This window comes from Euprymna scolopes, chromosome 10 (genome assembly GCF_053919585.1).
Source record: "Euprymna scolopes isolate OS-2025 chromosome 10, ASM5391958v1, whole genome shotgun sequence".
NCBI classification, from domain to species: Eukaryota; Metazoa; Mollusca; class Cephalopoda; order Sepiida; family Sepiolidae; genus Euprymna; species Euprymna scolopes.
Window position 1 is genome coordinate 15,394,338 of NC_136491.1, and position 21,260 is coordinate 15,415,597.

Here is a 21,260-nt window from a genome sequence, read left to right on the forward strand (position 1 = left end):
AAAGGTTAGTCTTCACATTGCTAAACACAATTCTATTCAATTTGAAAAATCTAATGTAGAAATTGTGTATTTATGCAATCGTATAAAGATAATTAGATCGTGGCTTTCATGTGAACAGCAGTTTATTCAATGTTATTTTGGTATAGTCATATCTTTAGATTTGCAAAAACTATTAGAGAAAAAGGTTTTGCATCATTAGAGTTGAATAAGGAAAGATAATTGACAGAGGGAATAAAAATTTGGGAGGGGTGATTTCTGGTGACTTAAAGAAGGTCAAAAGTACTTTTAGCTAAAATGGTGAATGTGTTGGTGAAAAGCTTCTGTACAATCAACTCACTTGTGGAAGTTGTGTGTAGGCAATTTGAAGACTAACAAATGACATCCATTGTTTTTTTTGTTTTTTGTTGTTTTTTTCTTACTCCTTTTTTTGTTCCGATTGACTGCTTCCATTTTTCTGTCATTCCTGTTTCCAACCTGGCGATACTGAGCTTCGTCCAGTCAATGCTTTTGTTCTGCACGTTTGTTCTTTGATTCCCTGTTATTTTTCTTTTCAGCGCATAGTCAACGTAACCAAAGAAATATTCTAAGTGTATCGGACATTAGTAACACGGCCAATTCGAGCTCGGTTGGCTTCAATAGGACATCATTGCGGAATCGATTTCAAAACGATGATGCTGAAAAAAAGCAAGAAGAAGAAACAAAGGACCTGAATAAAGATTCAAAAGGTGCTGGTCGTCTACATTCCACCCGTCAACTACGTTTCTTTTCGTTTTTTTGTTTTTTTATTACTTATAATAACCGATTAATATATAAATAAGTACAGATAGTGCATATATCTGATTAACTTGGTTTTATTGTAGTTCTGATCCAAATCAAAATAATTTGGATGCAATGAAATAATTTGGATGCATCAAAATAATTTGGATGCAATGAAATACCAGAGAAAAATGTTTTAAATCTTAAAAATAATCTCTAATCCCACTTTGCTTCTCTAATGTAAATATTAAAATATTAGTCTTTTTAATTTTTTTTTTTTTTTTTGACAAGGGAATCATCACTTATCAAGGCCCGAAGGCCACTTGAGAATAAAGGTTAAAGAGTGGACAGTGGTCACAGGTACAATAGCGTAGTAATCGTTGGTGGTGAAACTTGGGTATAATTTGATTTATTTAGCGGGATGATCCAACAAGAATTTGTTTACATTGAATTCTTTACATGCTTGTTTACCAACAAAAGACCCTTGAGAAAATAACGAATTGTTTAATATATATATATATATATATATATATATAGAGAGAGAGAGAGAGAGTCTGAAAATTAATCCTCTACATTAGCATAAAAAATAGATGGCTAATTTTGGGACACCTCTCTCTCCATATATATATATATATATATATATATATAAAAATTACAATTAAATTTACCAAAATGATCTAAGATGGTAAAATTAAAGTATAATATAAATATTAAAGAATTAATGTTTATAAAGTTATCTCAGCCAGATGTAAAAGCTCGATAAAGCCAAATAGGAGATAGAGCTTATAATACGAGCAAACAGTTAATAAAACATGTTAAAAAAACACTTTGAAAAAGAGTTAAAAACATATTTAATCTGAAAAGGAAACACTTGATAAGTGGATAGTTCTTAATCCGCAGAGTTTCAAAGAAATACTTTCCTTCTCATCAGAGGGTAGGAATTAAAAAAAATTCATCTTTGAATATATATATTCAAGGATGAATTCTTTTTTTCACCTTTGAATTTCTTTTAAATAGCTTATGGAGAATATAAAAGCATTAAGTAAATTTTCGTTAATGTAATTCGAAAAGGTTTATTTTCCAAGAAGTTTTTAATAAAAAGAAAAATAACTAAACATTGAATACAATTCAGTCTTTTTTTTTTTTTTTTTTTTCCTATCATTTTGTTGGTTTTAATGATGAATAACACTTAACCTAATTGTCCTTTGATAACTCATGTTTATACGTGTCTGGAGGCTTCATGAAATTGAATGTTTCAATTGTAAATATGTTTTTTTTTTTTTTTTAAATGAATTTTCAACATAAATGCATCTGTCATGTTCTTCTTATACATTTGGTATTTTCTATTATTATTTGCTCTGTTTGATTAAAATATTTTGTGAGTGATTTGTATCTCATAGTTGGTAATTACATAACATCAGGGGTATTACAAGTCAGGTGTATTTGAGACTATGAAAAAGGGGAATCTATCTATCGGTAAATGTTGACTCATATATATTTATATTAATATTATTTTACAAAGATAAATTGACTAAAGAGCTAAATTATGGAAGAGTCCAACATATCTATTCAAATAGATACAAATAGGATATTACGAATGAACCACTAGTTGCAGTTACACTAATAGATTCTCAGAAAACCCAACAAATGTGTGGCTGGTCTTTAATGTCCAGCTTGAATTTAGTCAAACACTGAAGATCAGCTTTATTTTTAATTTTTTTTTTTTTTTTTACCCCGGATCACGTACATTTCATTAAGATAAAATAAAAATGATTGACTATTTGGAGATCAGCCTCATTGTTATATTAATTTGAAATGGATAAACGTTGAGGAACTTTAAACTGAACTGAATATTAAATTTCTTTGATCATTTGCAATTTTGCATAAAAATTATGAATTTTAAATCCTTCAGAATTAAAAATTATTTCCGTTTTAAGAGTTTGATTTTTCTTTCTCTGATCCAAATACACTATAATATTCAAAATAGTTTATATTTTTTAATTAATACTAATCTTTATTTCAAATGAAAAATTCCTGTGTAAAACTAATTTCAAGACATGAGGAAACTATTTTATCCTGAAAACAACGTTCAATCCATTCTTGTTTTGCAATTAAAAAAATCTCTTCAAACTTTTGCCAGTTAAGACATACAACAGCTGACCTTCAGGCTAAGATCAAAGCTTACGATTTGACTGTGAGACTGGATATTCCATCCTTATAAAAAACAACCTTGTGTTTAACTTTATCCTTGTGGAATAGCAATTAAATAGAACATCTTTTATGTAGTTTGATAAATTAATGTGTAAATTTCATATAAACTAACTTGATTTAAAAAGAAAAGAATTAAATATTTACAAAAATTACAAAACAATAACAATTAGGATAACAATTCTGATTATTAATTGTATTTAATAATTAAAATCTTAGTGCTATTAAAATAGATTTTTTTTTAAATGCTGATGTAGCTTTAAATTGTTTTATATATATATATATATATATATATATATATATATATATATATATTAATTGTAGACTTCAATTTCTAAATCCATTTAAAAACTGGCAGATTTTTTTTTTTTTTATTTCACAGAAAATATTTCTTTCAAAAAATGAAAGAAATATTTTATGGCATTGATAATTGAAAATTTTACATTTTAGCTAAATATGGTTTTGGAAGAAGAGAATGTTAATTTTGTTTCATCTTTATTCATAGATTATTTAAATTGATGGTGCTAGATTTTATTTCAATTTTTGTTTATTTTAAAACTATTGTTTGTTTTGAATTTAGAAAAAGAAAAAGATTCAGACAAAAGAGAATCATCCGCATTAAAAGCTCGCCGAGCAAGACGAGAAAGAAGATCAACGGGAGTGATTGAATATCAAAAAGTGAGTTTTTTTTTTTTTTGTTTTGTTTTTTTTTGTTTTTTTGTTTTTTTTTTTTCTATTTTACGTTTTTAACATTTCAGATTTTCAAAGCGTTTTTGTTTGCCAATTAATTACAAAAACAAATCAAAAATATTAAAAATATTTGACTTGGTGAGCGTTTTTTTTTTAAATGTATTTTAATAATTTTTTCTTAGTTTGATAATTGTAGCTCATAACTGTTAATTAGGCTTAAAAATGTTTATGTACAAATTACTATCTAAAATTTGATATTTTAGCATTTAACTATAATTTATTCTAAACTAGAAAGACCCATGTCCCAGCATTGCCTAGCTGGAATGTAAAGAAATGATTTAACTATAAAAAATATTTAAAAAAAAAAAAAAAAAAAAAAAAAAATTTTTTTTTTTTAACCTATATTAAAATGAAATGTGGAAACCATATTTAATGTTTTTGTATACACTTTTTCAGGTCAGCTTTGTGCTATTTATTTTTCTGGTACTCCCTTTCTGTCTTCTTTTTCCCTATTGTTTGTGACCTATTTGTGTGAAGACATCATTTATTCTGTTAAGCAACAAGTAATACAATAGTGAAATTCATGAAAGTTATGAAATATTGGGGGGGAGGGGGGTTATAATCTTACTTTCTTTTTTTCTATACTGTCTCCATCAATATTTAACATTTGCATTTGGAAGGTGAAGTTATTTCAATAGTTTTAAACTTAAAAGATTTTTATTTCACTATCATTTAAATATAAGGTTTTCTTTTGTACACATCTACCCCATCCTGACCCGTAGTGACGGGCTCAAAATATTTATTTGTGGACTGTTACCTTCATCTTCATAGTTGTTATTGTTTCAACACATTTTGGCCAACTAATCCTATGGACTTCTTCAGGTGGTTAACCACGACGGGATAGGAATGCTGTTAATCACCTGAAGAAGGCCAGAGGTTGAGTTGACTGAAACGTATTGAATACAACTACTATGAAGATGAGGATGATGACAGTCCGCAAATGAATAATTAGTTTGGTGCAAAAATGTCGCTTCATATATATATATATATATATATATATATATATATATATATATATATACAGGGTGACCCAAAAAACAGGCCCCAACTCTAATTAGGCCCTGTTTCTTAGTGTTTTGTCTGAATGAAATGAAACTTTGGTCATAACTAGTTAATTATATTCAAAACATCACATAAAAACACTAGGGTCTTTGGCCCTTTTTTTTCCATTGACTGTAAAATGCTCATAAAAACAATTGAATGTCCTCTGTATTTTTTTTTGGGGGGGGGGGTTCACCCTGTATATATAGTTAAACATAAAAACATTTTTGCACCAACCTAATAAATGCACAAATTATTCGTCTCAAAGAATTCCAATAAAAAATAATACATGAGACCCAAAGTACTTTACATCATAGCATGTCAAAAATTTAGCTTTCAATGAAAGGATTTTTTTTTTTTTCTATTCTTTGAATTATAAACTGCCTTATCGACAATAATCCTACATGATTGTTTTACTTATTGTATTAATTTTAGAGTGAAGAAGACTCTAAAGCAACGACCAAGGAAGAGAATGAAGTTGATGACAATAGGGTGAGTCTCTACTGTTTTTAGTAGTCTGTAGTTTAAAATTCTGTATTTTGTTTTGACGTAAAATTGTCTCCTCTTAGCATCCGTAGTTTATATATACTTCGTTTCACCTCTGATTTAAATGAAGTGCATTGTACAAGAAATTAATTCAACCATATAAATACTTATATTTCTATTTAATATCAACATGTATAAAAAAAAAAATATTACTTTTTCCAATGTGCTTCCAATGTGTACGTGTCTTTATATTAGTAAAAAGAGCAAAAGTGAAGATAGAAACATCTGGTTTGTTTATTGATAAATATGATTTTTTTAGAAATGTGGAGAAGCAAAAAAAAATTTTTACTGTCGATGACTCAAGTCAAATTATTGTTGGATTTCTTTCAGTTACTGTCATTTTTTTTGTCATCACAAATGTTTTGACTGTTAGAATATTTTTTCTCTCATGATAGTTTTCATTATGAATTTATACATTTCTGGTTTAATCATGAAGTAATATTTAATGGTCTGATTATTATAATTTGATAATAGGATTTAAATGATATGTAATTCTGACTTCTAAAATGTCTTGTGAAAATTGTGTTCTGCTTGTTCCTGTGACATGAAATAATATTGACATTGTACATTGGTTTTAGGCATGATAACAAAGGAAAATACAATTGCTTCGCTTTAGAGATAAATATTGTCAGAATCTTTTTACAAACATTCTTGAACAAGTTGTTTGTCTCTACCTCACTCCCTCACCTGAAATTAATCTTTCCTAATTCTTTCTACTTTTCTTTTTCTACCTATTTCCCAACTCTATCAACTACTAATGTCAACTGGTTATTACACAAAACTGTATCCAGTGGTGAGGCCACAAATTTGTCAGTTATAGGAAGTGTGGAATCGCATCTTAATTGCAACTTTCAAGTTTGGGTGGTAGCAGCAGCCAAGGTCACTACTATTGCCAGGACTGGGTGGTGGCACCTTCCAGGGTCGCTATTATTGCCATGTAAGGTCTGGCTGGTCGCACTTGCCAGAGTCACTAATATTGCCAGGACTGGGTGGTGTCACCTGCTAGGGGCACTAATATTGCCAGGTCAGGTCTGGGTGGTGTCACCTGCCAGGGTCACTACCATTGCCAGGTCAGGTCTGGGTGGTGTCACCTGCCAGGGTCACTACCATTGCCAGGTCAGGTCTGGGTGGTGTCACCTGCCAGGGTCACTACCATTGCCAGGTCAGGTCTGGGTGGTGTCACCTGCCAGGGTCACTACCATTGCCAGGTCAGGTCTGGGTGGTGTCACCTGCCAGGGTCACTACCATTGCCAGGTCAGGTCTGGGTGGTGTCACCTGCCAGGGTGACTACTATTGCCAGGTCTGGCTGGTGGCACCTATTAAGGTTTTCTTTTTTTTTTGTCTTTTTTTCTCCTTTTTTCTTTTCTTTTTTCATTCTTTACTTTTTTCTTTTCTTTTTTCATTCTTTACTTTTTTCTTTTCTTTCTTTACTTTTTTCTTTTCTTTCTTTACTTTTTTCTTTTCTTTCTTTACTTTTTTCTTTTCTTTCTTTACTTTTTTCTTTTCTTTCTTTACTTTTTTCTTTTCTTTCTTTACTTTTTTCTTTTCTTTCTTTACTTTTTTCTTTTCTTTCTTTACTTTTTTCTTTTCTTTCTTTACTTTTTTCTTTTCTTTCTTTACTTTTTTCTTTTCTTTCTTTACTTTTTTCTTTTTTCTTTCTTTACTTTTTTCTTTTTTCATTCTTTACTTTTTTCTTTTTTCATTCTTTACTTTTTTCTTTTTTCATTCTTTACTTTTTTCTTTTTTCATTCTTTACTTTTTTCTTTTTTCTTTCTTTACTTTTTTCTTTTTTCTTTCTTTACTTTTTCTTTTTTCTTTTTTTTATAGTAACAACCATTTACAGAATATTTGTTAAAAGAAAAAAAAATCTGATCCATAAACTTATTGTATACAAATCAGTACAGTATTCTTATAAATGACCCAACAAATGTTGACATGCCATAAAACTTAACAAGCAATCAACATTTTGCATGTGAAACGTAAATGTAAAAACCTATCATCTCGTGTCAGATAAAAGTAAAATTTTATAAACTACATAATCAAACGTAAAGATATTCATATTGTCTACGCTTTAACTTGCATTTAATGCAAGATCACAATTATTCAGAATTGGACATGCACAACGGTCTGCTCAGCTAACTTGTAAACTATTGTTATATGATGTGGGTAGAAAGAGTATTTTTGTTTATGGTAAATACTTTCTAAATTTTATATTAAAATTGTAATTCATCCTATGCCTTATCAATATTTTGCCTGATATATACAAGTTCCGATTTTAGAAGAACTAAAACATCAAGACTAGTTTTAAAAAAAAATCAGGAGAAGAATATGGAAAGATAAGAAAAAAAAGCTCATAATGTAATTTTTTTTTACCTTGAAGTGAAAATATAAATTATCTCCCTTAAATCTTTTAGGTCATTATGAAAAATAGTTTCTATTGTCATAAATCTTCCTTGCTGGAATAATTATTTTCAGAAAGAAACTGGTGCGAATTACACTTTTTTTAGTGTAAAGAGGATATTCTTCATGATAGAAAAGAAATTGCTAGTTAGAAGCAAACCCTTTTGAATTCTTTGAATCTAATTACTTTATTTAAAGTATTGACCTGTATTTTTTCTGATTCCGAGTGAGATGTTGACAATTTTGCATAAAAATTTTTTAAATCTTAGTTTGGTTAAAAATTAGCTGAAAAACATTTTACATTTTTTTTGTGTGTACGTGTTACACTTCATTTGTCAATAAATATGATGTCTATACATTAATTAAACTGACAAGTGTAAAACATATCACTTTGTAGACTTATTTTATAAAACAAGTTCTTAGATTTTGTTTTTTTTTAAACTATGAAATTCATATTTTTCTACATAAGCTTAATATAAATAAAGTAATGACCTGCCTTTTTTTTTTTGTATAGTGTTTAATCAGATGAATTCAGTTTATACTTTTTACAAATTTCATGTACAGAGATGATTTTTAAATAAATATTTCATAATTTTAATTGTAGCATTCAGAGTTTTTACTCCCAAAAAAGGTAAAACTAATGAAAAAACATCTTTAACTTCATCAGTGCAAATTTAAAGCTAAACCTACATAAGAAGGGATAATTTAAGGTAAATTTGTTTGAGTTAACGCAGAAGGCACGTATATAGTGTAAGAATCAGATAAAATTATAGGTCTAGTTGTAAGTATAGGAATTGTTATATTTTTTATTTTGTTTGATTTTTAAAAAGTGATCATTGAGATTATTTATTGTCCTGAAATAAAATTTTACTTTACTTTTATAATATGACTTTATAATTTATATTTTGATATAATCTTTTTTTTAATTAATGTTGGATTATTTAATGCTAATTTCTTTTCTGTAAATCTCAACTATATTAATTACTGTTTTTACCTGAAATTACCTGAATGTAGACATTTATAAAAAAAAAAAAAAAAAAAAAAAAAGGCAAAGTTTTATTTCATTTCAATGATGCAAGTATTTTAATAAATACCTTATTTATGCAGGTTAAAAATAACTTTGAGCAAGTCAGCCAAAAATGAATAATTTATTATTTAAAAATAGGGTTTTGTTTCTTTGCAGCTGGATTCTTTCATTAATTTAAATTGGGAAGTCATTCCAAGGATCATAATAGGATTTTTATATAGATTTTATAAAACTGTCAAATAGATTGATCATCTTAAGTGTAATTAAACTTATTTGTTTTCAATAATAAAACTAGGGAGGGGTACCCGGCGTTGCCCGGCTGTTTGTAGGTGTGTTTTTTTGGGTAAATGAGAAGAAAAATCGTTGGTTGTTATAAAAAAAAAAAAAAAAGCCTTGACGCGCAGTTGGAAAATAGTAAAGTGTGAAAAAAAAAAACATGCAACCTGGCAGGTGCCCGTTTTTGACGAGTTAATGATGTGAACTTTGAGTGCAGGACAGTGTTTTATTTACCGCGAGTCTGTTGGCTTATTTTTTTTATACAAAAAAGCTTAATGCGCATGCAGCAATCGTAAGCAATAGCTATTCAGCAATTAACATTTTCTGCGGAACAGTTTTCAATGAGGTCAATAACCTGGTTTGTTTGTTTTTACCTTACTTTGGGGAAAACCAGCTCCCTGTTTATTAGGGAGAGTGTCTCATCTCGAAATGAAAGCAACCGCCTGATATGACAAAGCCAACATTGACCAAACGTTACATCGCTTTCTAGAGACCACTGGCCGTGGGCCAGTGATTCGAATCGAGTTTCGCTTTTTTATACCAAAAAATAAAGTAACACGTGCCGATCCGAAAATGTCGAATATTTAACATTTCAACATCGGGCAAATTAAATAGAGAGGCAACCACCGCTTTATATAAAAAGTTTTAAGAAGTTGTGAGACGACTGATCGGTTCTCTGAAAAAGCCTTTGTTTGACATACACGAAAACGCACGCACACATTTTCGCTTTTATATTTATAGACTAGGGGGGGTACCCGGCATTGTCCGGGTGTTTGGAGGTGTGTATGTAGGAGAGGGTGACCCTGTTTTAATATTATTAAAAAAAACGATGTTAAAAAAATTGGAAAAACCAAAACAAAGCAAAACAGCGAACAAACGTTAAAAAAAAAAAAAGGGAAAAAAAAGTTTAGGTAGAAAGACAGGCTCAAACCCGAAGCATCGAGGCTAAGGCGGTAAAAAAATTCCTGACATATTAACCCTACGCCAAAGAGACATACACTTAATAACGGATAAAATTAAACCTTTAAAAACACTTGCAGGTGGTTGAAACTAACGTGAACGTTTTCTAGGTCAAACATGACGTCATTGTCGTAGTAGCAGGAGCAGAGAAAATGAAAGAACGATTTTTTTCGGCACCCTCCTTGTAGAAAAAGGCCCAGTTTAGGGTGAAGGAATTAATGTTTTTGGCCACTTTTTTGATATTTGTCGGGCGAAGGTTGGAGCTTTAAAATGATACCTATCTGGCGAAAATCCGTGGCCCGTGTTGAAAGTTTTTGCGAGACATACAAACACACATTTTCGCTTTTATATATATAGACTAGCGGGGGGTACCCGGCGTTGCCCGGGTGTTTGGAGGTGTGTGGTTTTGGGTAAATCAAAACTCGGGGAGGGGGAGTAAAATATAAAAAAAATGTTTTGGTAGGTAAGTATGAGGATCAAACTCGAACCCTTGAGGCAAAGTTGGAAATTAAAGTGTGAAAAAAAAAAAAACATGCGACGTTAACCATTGTACCACCGCAAAATACTAACAGAAACACGTTTGAAAGTATTAAAAACAGAATTGACACATGGCCGCAATAAAAGTTAACTCTGCTGCTTCTATTTGACCTCATTTAACAGTTAACTTTTGCTGCGGGGCAGTTTTTGGGTTTGCTTACCCAACTTTGGCTTTTTCCCCAAGATGTTGGGGAGGGGGAAACCAGCTCCCCATTGTCCAGATTGGAAAGCAATTGTCTGATATAAGGAGTTTGGCCCCACATTGATCAAAGCTGATTGCTTTTGGACGTTTTCCGGTGCGATTGTCGGGAACACTGGGCTTTGAATTAGTTTTGCTTTTTATACGAAAAAACTGAACGAACACAAAACGGGCTGAAATAGCAATAATTTTGTAAAAATCAATCTAAATAAATCTAGAGGTGATCCACGTTCGCAAATCATACATATTATTATCTAGGGGGTATATAAACAGTTCCAAGCGATAGATAAGGATGTAGTGTTTACCTGATATATGCAATGCTAAACTTCAATCTAATATAAATACCAGTATTTATATATAGTTTAATCATAACTGAATAAAAAAAAGCTCAATACGCAATAGAGAGTAGAGCTTATATTGTAAATTTTTTTTTTTTTTTTTTTTTTTTTTTTTTCTTAAGTATTCAGTGAAACAATAAATTTTAATTGTAAAGTTCAACTTAGTTTTAATTTTCTTTCTCTTATCTTTATATATATATATATATATATATATATTTAAAGTTTGTTTTTGAAATGTCGTTACTTTCAATGTATACCCTTTTCGTTTAACGGGTCTAGATTGTTATTTTAAAACCAGTCACCGTTAATTTTGAGTTAAGCTCAATGTGTCTATTTAATAGGGACAGAGCATATATAGTGCAAAATTTTGTTGAAAATTCAAAGACTCACGTTTTCTTTTTTATAACCTTCGTTTATTTCCTATATATATATATATATATATATATATATTAGAACGTTATGAAATTACAAAATTTTGCCTGAAAAGGAAAAGCTTCCCACCTCCTAAATTACAAATAATAGATTAATATTTTTAAAAAAATATTTCATTAAGATTTCTTTGTGTTTAACATTTAACTGTTTTTCCATTGTTGCCGATGAATACTACAAACATCTGCTGATACTGTGACTTGCATGTGAAATTTTTGTAGCAAGAGTTGCACAATCTCGAACCACACCTCTCCTCAGTCAGCTGTTTTATTCTAGTAGCAAGTAGAATTTCAGGACAACAGAAAATAATGCAGAGATAAGCTGAGAGCACATACAGTGCCTGGTACTAACCATTGTTTCTTTACTTCGGTTATCTGATGAGAACCTGTGATTTTTTTTTTTTTTTTTTTTTTTTTTTTTTTTTTTTACATAGGCATCACCACTTATGAAGGCCTAGAGGCACCCTCAAGGATAGTCAATTGGACAATATAGTAATCATTAGTAATGGAAATTCGGTAAATTTGTTAACAAGTGGAATGGCTCAAAACTTGTTTACGTTGGACTTGAAGACAACCATATTGTAGTCAACTGGAAAGCAAGCAAACGGGAGACAGTTCCACAGACGTATAGTTCTAAGAAAGAAGCTTTGTTCATGGAATTTACGTTTAAGGTTAGGCACAGATAAAGAGTGGAGGGAATTATTGATAGTGGCTTCAGCTAGACGAGTGTTGTTTGTGAAAGTTTGGCGAGGGGGGCGCATAGCTTTGAGCTCAGATGAGCACTTGCCATGAAAATAACGATAAAACAGACTTGCAACATCTCTTCTGTGAGAAAGAGATTGCAGAAAAGAGAAAAGGGCATCGAAAAGGCTACAAAGTCTATTCTGAACTCTATTAAGGCAGGATAAGTCCTTTCTATCAGCTCCTGCCCAGATGTGGCAACAGTACTCCATCCTTGGATGTACCTGACTCTTATATAGATAGAGAATTGCATCAGCAGTGAGATATCTACTGGATCAATAGAAGGATCCCACCATCTTCCATGCGGCCTTGGCAATGGATTTCATGCACGTGTTCCATTTCAGATCAGGAGTAAAGGTCAAACCCAGAAGCTTGTCAAAACATGTAAAGAAATAAGCTTGGTTTTAGATGAATTAAAAGTAACCAGCCACCTCTTTCCCTATTGTACCACATGCTCAAGATCAGAGGAGAGACAGAATTAGAGAGAACCTGGTCGTTTACGGTCTTTGATGTGCTACCATAGATGGTAGTGTCATCAGCGTAAATGTCTACGAATGATCGAAGGGTGTGATTTGGAAGATCATTAATGTAGATCAGGAAGAGAGTTGGGCCCAGGATGAACCCCTGAGGGACTCTAGCATTAATACTGTGAGCTTCTGATTTCTGCCCATCAACCACTACTCTTATGAACCTATCAGAAAGAAATGATTTAATGATTGAGAAAACATTTCCAGCTATACCGTAGCTGAAGATTGTGTGAAGTAAACCTTTATGCCATACCCTATCAAAGGCGTTTGATATGTCAAGAGCAATTGCCCTAGAAAGGTAGCTTCCATCGAGAGATTCACTAATCCTATGAGATATAACTGTAAGCACATCTGCTGTAGATCTAGCAGAACAGAAACCATATTGCGTGTTACGAAGGTTATTTTTGCTGAGGTGGTTGACTATTTCTCTATTTAACACAGATTATGCTGTATATATTTAATATAATAAAGATAAAAAAAAAATTATTCAGAAATATATAATTGATTTATTGAATAAAGCAATCTTCCCTTTTTTTTTTTTTTAATATAACCAGTTTTTAACGAGGAATTCATTTTTATGCTTATATAAAATCAAATCCATTGACTTTGAATATTGATGAGATGTTATGAAACCACATTGTGTATTCCTAATCTAAAATGTAACTATGTTCATGTTAGAATGATAATTTTTTTTTTAATATATTTAATAGATATTATCTTATATGGCTACTACTGTAATAGTAAAATGTTTGAAGTGATTTTTTTTGTTGGGTGCTTTATCTGTCTGCTTAATCACCTTCAACCCAAACAGGTCAGTATGAGAACAAAGCAACCTCTTTTTGCTGCCTTAAGTGCTGTCTGAATCATCCATTTGCTGTTTGCAAACCAGCCAAATGGGTGTGTTCAAATGGTTTCTACCTGTAATTTCTTGAAACAGGTACAAAGTTTAGCCTCCAAACCGCCCACACCAATCCCACCTTTTCCCCTTGATTAGAAATTTAAAATGTGTTCAGATTGTTTATAGAAGAGAGGATGGTGGGTCAGTTTTTTTGTTTGTTTTTTTTTCTCTGGACTCCACACCTCTGTTTTTTGTAAGGATTAATTAGAAACACATCAGATGGCCTGCAGTTTTCTTGCTAAAAATAAGTGCCATCTTTTGTAAACAAAAAAAGAAACAAATTTTGGAGGAATCTTTTTCCTGCCTTTGCTATTCCGGCTTTCTTAAACACATTATAATTAACAGCTAAAACTTCATCTCTCATACACTCTCTCTCTCTCATACACTCTCTCTCTCTCATACACTCTCTCTCTCTCATACACTCTCTCTCTCATACACTCTCTCTCTCTCATACACTCTCTCTCTCTCATACACTCTCTCTCTCTCTCTCTCTCATACACTCTCTCTCTCTCTCATACACTCTCTCTCTCTCTCATACACTCTCTCTCTCTCTCATACACTCTCTCTCTCTCTCATACACTCTCTCTCTCTCATACACTCTCTCTCTCTCATACACTCTCTCTCTCTCATACACTCTCTCTCTCTCTCTCATACACTCTCTCTCTCTCTCTCATACACTCTCTCTCTCTCTCTCATACACTCTCTCTCTCTCTCTCATACACTCTCTCTCTCTCTCTCATACACTCTCTCTCTCTCTCTCATACACTCTCTCTCTCTCTCATACTCTCTCTCTCTCTCTCATACACTCTCTCTCTCTCTCTCATACACTCTCTCTCTCTCTCTCTCATACACTCTCTCTCTCTCATACACTCTCTCTCTCTCTCTCATACACTCTCTCTCTCTCATACACTCTCTCTCTCTCATACACTCTCTCTCTCTCATACACTCTCTCTCTCTCTCATACACTCTCTCTCTCTCTCATACACTCTCTCTCTCTCTCATACACTCTCTCTCTCTCTCATACACTCTCTCTCTCTCTCATACACTCTCTCTCTCTCTCATACACTCTCTCTCTCTCTCATACACTCTCTCTCTCTCTCATACACTCTCTCTCTCTCTCTCATACACTCTCTCTCTCTCTCTCATACACTCTCTCTCTCTCTCTCATACACTCTCTCTCTCTCTCTCATACACTCTCTCTCTCTCTCTCATACACTCTCTCTCTCTCTCTCATACACTCTCTCTCTCTCTCTCATACACTCTCTCTCTCTCTCTCATACACTCTCTCTCTCTCTCTCATGCACTCTCTCTCTCTCTCATGCACTCTCTCTCTCTCTCATGCACTCTCTCTCTCTCTCATGCACTCTCTCTCTCTCTCATGCACTCTCTCTCTCTCTCATGCACTCTCTCTCTCTCTCATGCACTCTCTCTCTCTCTCATGCACTCTCTCTCTCTCTCATGCACTCTCTCTCTCTCTCATGCACTCTCTCTCTCTCTCTCATGCACTCTCTCTCTCTCTCATGCACTCTCTCTCTCTCTCATGCACTCTCTCTCTCTCTCATGCACTCTCTCTCTCTCTCATGCACTCTCTCTCTCTCTCATGCACTCTCTCTCTCTCTCATGCACTCTCTCTCTCTCTCATGCACTCTCTCTCTCTCTCATGCACTCTCTCTCTCTCTCATGCACTCTCTCTCTCTCTCATGCACTCTCTCTCTCTCTCATGCACTCTCTCTCTCTCTCATGCACTCTCTCTCTCTCATGCACTCTCTCTCTCTCATGCACTCTCTCTCTCTCATGCACTCTCTCTCTCTCATGCACTCTCTCTCTCTCATGCACTCTCTCTCTCTCATGCACTCTCTCTCTCTCATGCACTCTCTCTCTCTCATGCACTCTCTCTCTCTCATGCACTCTCTCTCTCTCTCTCATGCACTCTCTCTCTCTCTCTCATGCACTCTCTCTCTCATGCACTCTCTCTCTCATGCACTCTCTCTCTCATGCACTCTCTCTCTCATGCACTCTCTCTCTCTCTCTCTCTCATGCACTCTCTCTCTCTCTCTCTCTCATGCACTCTCTCTCTCTCTCATGCACTCTCTCTCTCTCTCTCTCTCATACACTCTCTCTCTCTCATACACTCTCTCTCTCTCTCTCATACACTCTCTCTCTCTCTCTCTCTCATACACTCTCTCTCTCTCATACACTCTCTCTCTCTCATACACTCTCTCTCTCTCTCATACACTCTCTCTCTCTCTCATACACTCTCTCTCTCTCTCATACACTCTCTCTCTCTCATACACTCTCTCTCTCATACACTCTCTCTCTCTCATACACTCTCTCTCTCTCTCATACACTCTCTCTCTCTCTCTCTCTCTCTCTCTCTCTCTCATACACTCTCTCTCTCTCTCATACACTCTCTCTCTCTCTCATACACTCTCTCTCTCTCTCATACACTCTCTCTCTCTCTCATACACACTCTCTCTCTCTCTCATACACACTCTCTCTCTCTCTCATGCACTCTCTCTCTCTCTCATGCACTCTCTCTCTCTCTCATGCACTCTCTCTCTCTCTCATGCACTCTCTCTCTCTCTCATGCACTCTCTCTCTCTCTCATGCACTCTCTCTCTCTCATGCACTCTCTCTCTCTCATGCACTCTCTCTCTCTCATGCACTCTCTCTCTCTCATGCACTCTCTCTCTCTCATGCACTCTCTCTCTCTCTCTCTCTCTCATGCACTCTCTCTCTCTCTCTCTCTCATGCACTCTCTCTCTCTCTCATGCACTCTCTCTCTCTCTCTCATGCACTCTCTCTCTCTCTCTCTCATGCACTCTCTCTCATGCACTCTCTCTCTCTCTCTCTCTCATGCACTCTCTCTCTCTCTCTCTCTCATGCACTCTCTCTCTCTCTCTCTCTCTCTCACAAACGCACACACACACACTCTCTCTCACACACGCACACACACACACTCTCTCTCTTTCTCTCTCTGTCCTTCAACTCTCTCATAACCGTGTCTATTGTTAAAAACTTTTGAAACATGAAATAAGTTTTACACTGAATAAAGATATGTAGGTAGAAAAGAAAAAAAATGAACAAGTTTTATTTCATTTAGTTTTTCATTTAAGCATTTTTTAACTTCATAATTTATTCATTAGCAAATTCTTTCATTTAAGCATTTTTTAACTTCATAATTTATTCATTAGCAAATTCTTTCATTTAAGCATTTTTTAACTTCATAATTTATTCATTAGCAAATTCTTTCATTTAAGCATTTTTTAACTTCATAATTTATTCATTAGCAAATTCTTTCATTTAAGCATTTTTTAACTTCATAATTTATTCATTAGCAAATTATTAGCAGATTATTTTTTAACTTCATAATTTATTCATTAGCAAATTATTAGCAGATTATTTTTTAACTTCATAATTTATTCATTAGCAAATTATTAGCAGATTATTTTTTAACTTCATAATTTATTCATTAGCAAATTCTTTCATTTAAGCATTTTTTAACTTCATAATTTATTCATTAGCAAATTATTAGCAGATTATTTTTTAACTTCATAATTTATTCATTAGCAAATTATTAGCAGATTATTTTTTAACTTCATAATTTATTCATTAGCAAATTATTAGCAGATTATTTTTTAACTTCATAATTTATTCATTAGCAAATTATTAGCAGATTATTTTTTAACTTCATAATTTATTCATTAGCAAATTATTAGCAGATTATTTTTTAACTTCATAATTTATTCATTAGCAAATTATTAGCAGATTATTTTTTAACTTCATAATTTATTCATTAGCAAATTCTTTCATTTAAGCATTTTTTAACTTCATAATTTATTCATTAGCAAATTCTTTCATTTAAGCATTTTTTAACTTCATAATTTATTCATTAGCAAATTCTTTCATTTAAGCATTTTTTAACTTCATAATTTATTCATTAGCAAATTCTTTCATTTAAGCATTTTTTAACTTCATAATTTATTCATTAGCAAATTATTAGCAGATTATTTTTTAACTTCATAATTTATTCATTAGCAAATTATTAGCAGATTATTTTTTAACTTCATAATTTATTCATTAGCAAATTATTAGCAGATTATTTTTTAACTTCATAATTTATTCATTAGCAAATTATTAGCAGATTATTTTTTAACTTCATAATTTATTCATTAGCAAATTATTAGCAGATTATTTTTTAACTTCATAATTTATTCATTAGCAAATTATTAGCAGATTATTTTTTAACTTCATAATTTATTCATTAGCAAATTATTAGCAGATTATTTTTTAACTTCATAATTTATTCATTAGCAAATTATTAGCAGATTATTTTTTAACTTCATAATTTATTCATTAGCAAATTATTAGCAGATTATTTTTTAACTTCATAATTTATTCATTAGCAAATTCTTTCATTTAAGCATTTTTTAACTTCATAATTTATTCATTAGCAAATTATTAGCAGATTATTTTTTAACTTCATAATTTATTCATTAGCAAATTATTAGCAGATTATTTTTTAACTTTATAATTTATTCATTAGCAAATTATTAGCAGATTATTTTTTAACTTTATAATTTATTCATTAGCAAATTATTAGCAGATTATTTTTTAACTTCATAATTTATTCATTAGCAAATTATTAGCAGATTATTTTTTAACTTCATAATTTATTCATTAGCAAATTATTAGCAGATTATTTTTTAACTTTATAATTTATTCATTAGCAAATTATTAGCAGATTATTTTTTAACTTTATAATTTATTCATTAGCAAATTATTAGCAGATTATTTTTTAACTTCATAATTTATTCATTAGCAAATTATTAGCAGATTATTTTTTAACTTCATAATTTATTCATTAGCAAATTATTAGCAGATCATTTTTTAACTTCATAATTTATTCATTAGCAAATTATTAGCAGATCATTTTTTAACTTCATAATTTATTCATTAGCAAATTATTAGCAGATTATTTTTTAACTTCATAATTTATTCATTAGCAAATTATTAGCAGATTATTTTTTAACTTCATAATTTATTCATTAGCAAATTATTAGCAGATTATTTTTTAACTTCATAATTTATTCATTAGCAAATTATTAGCAGATTATTTTTTAACTTTATAATTTATTCATTAGCAAATTATTAGCAGATTATTTTTTAACTTTATAATTTATTCATTAGCAAATTATTAGCAGATTATTTTTTAACTTCATAATTTATTCATTAGCAAATTATTAGCAGATTATTTTTTAACTTCATAATTTATTCATTAGCAAATTATTAGCAGATCATTTTTTAACTTCATAATTTATTCATTAGCAAATTATTAGCAGATCATTTTTTAACTTCATAATTTATTCATTAGCAAATTATTAGCAGATTATTTTTTAACTTCATAATTTATTCATTAGCAAATTATTAGCAGATTATTTTTTAACTTCATAATTTATTCATTAGCAAATTATTAGCAGATTATTTTTTAACTTCATAATTTATTCATTAGCAAATTATTAGCAGATCATTTTTTAACTTCATAATTTATTCATTAGCAAATTATTAGCAGATTATTTTTTAACTTCATAATTTATTCATTAGCAAATTATTAGCAGATTATTTTTTAACTTTATAATTTATTCATTAGCAAATTATTAGCAGATTATTTTTTAACTTTATAATTTATTCATTAGCAAATTATTAGCAGATTATTTTTTAACTTCATAATTTATTCATTAGCAAATTATTAGCAGATTATTTTTTAACTTCATAATTTATTCATTAACAAATTATTAGCAGATCATTTTTTAACTTCATAATTTATTCATTAGCAAATTATTAGCAGATCATTTTTTAACTTCATAATTTATTCATTAGCAAATTATTAGCAGATTATTTTTTAACTTCATAATTTATTCATTAGCAAATTATTAGAAGATTATTTTTTAACTTCATAATTTATTCATTAGCAAATTATTAGCAGATTATTTTTTAACTTCATAATTTATTCATTAGCAAATTATTAGCAGATTATTTTTTAACTTCATAATTTATTCATTAGCAAATTATTAGCAGATTATTTTTTAACTTCATAATTTATTCATTAGCAAATTATTAGCAGATTATTTTTTAACTTCATAATTTATTCATTAGCAAATTATTAGCAGATTATTTTTTAACTTCATAATTTATTCATTAGCAAATTATTAGCAGATTATTTTTTAACTTCATAATTTATTCATTAGCAAATTATTAGCAGATTATTTTTTAACTTCATAATTTATTCATTAGCAAATTATTAGCAGATTATTTTTTTACTTCATAATTTATTCATTAGCAAATTATTAGCAGATTATTTTTTAACTTCATAATTTATTCATTAGCAAATTATTAGCAGATTATTTTTTTACTTCATAATTTATTCATTAGCAAATTATTAGCAGATTATTTTTTTACTTCATAATTTATTCATTAGCAAATTATTAGCAGATTATTTTTTAACTTTATAATTTATTCATTAGCAAATTATTAGCAGATTATTTTTTAACTTTATAATTTATTCATTAGCAAATTATTAGCAGATTATTTTTTAACTTCATAATTTATTCATTAGCAAATTATTAGCAGATTATTTTTTAACTTCATAATTTATTAATTAGCAAATTATTAGCAGATTATTTTTTAACTTCATAATTTATTCATTAGCAAATTATTAGCAGATTATTTTTTAACTTCATAATTTATTCATTAGCAAATTATTAGCAGATTATTTTTTAACTTCATAATTTATTCATTAGCAAATTATTAGCAGATTATTTTTTAACTTCATAATTTATTCATTAGCAAATTATTAGCAGATTATTTTTTAACTTCATAATTTATTCATTAGCAAATTCTTTCATTTAAGCATTTTTTAACTTCATAATTTATTCATTAGCAAATTATTAGCAGATTATTTTTTAACTTCATAATTTATTCATTAGCAAATTATTAGCAGATTATTTTTTAACTTTATAATTTATTCATTAGCAAATTATTAGCAGATTATTTTTTAACTTTATAATTTATTCATTAGCAAATTATTAGCAGATTATTTTTTAACTTCATAATTTATTCATTAGCAAATTATTAGCAGATTATTTTTTAACTTCATAATTTATTCATTAGCAAATTATTAGCAGATTATTTTTTAACTTCATAATTTATTCATTAGCAAATTATTAGCAGATTATTTTTTAACTTCATAATTTATTCATTAGCAAATTATTAGCAGATTATTTTTTAACTTCATAATTTATTCATTAGCAAATTATTAGCAGATTATTTTTTAACTTCATAATTTATTCATTAGCAAATTATTAGCAGATTATTTTTTAACTTCATAATTTATTCATTAGCAAATTATTAGCAGATTATTTTTTTACTTCATAATTTATTCATTAGCAAATTATTAGCAGATTATTTTTTAACTTCATAATTTATTCATTAGCAAATTATTAGCAGATTATTTTTTTACTTCATAATTTATTCATTAGCAAATTATTAGCAGATTATTTTTTTAACTTCATAATTTATTCATTAGCAAATTATTAGCAGATTATTTTTTTACTTCATAATTTATTCAT

The 21,260-nt window shown here is 30.0% G+C and overlaps 1 protein-coding gene across 25 annotated transcripts in view; it reads left to right on the forward strand.

Moving 5' to 3' along the window:
• The window catches only part of LOC145285804 (protein phosphatase 1 regulatory subunit 12B-like), a 359,611-nt gene that overhangs the window by 228,005 nt on the left and 110,346 nt on the right, over positions 1–21,260 (forward strand). For 19 of the 25 annotated variants that reach the window (XM_080134189.1, XM_080134191.1, XM_080134198.1 and 16 more), the window contains 3 exons: positions 555–725; positions 3,545–3,642; positions 5,191–5,247. In XM_080134189.1, the coding sequence (XP_079990315.1) occupies positions 555–725; positions 3,545–3,642; positions 5,191–5,247 (326 nt within the window). The remainder of the gene's footprint in view (positions 1–554; positions 726–3,544; positions 3,643–5,190; positions 5,248–21,260) is intronic. The other 6 variants (XM_080134193.1, XM_080134206.1, XM_080134212.1 and 3 more) reach the window with 1 other exon arrangement.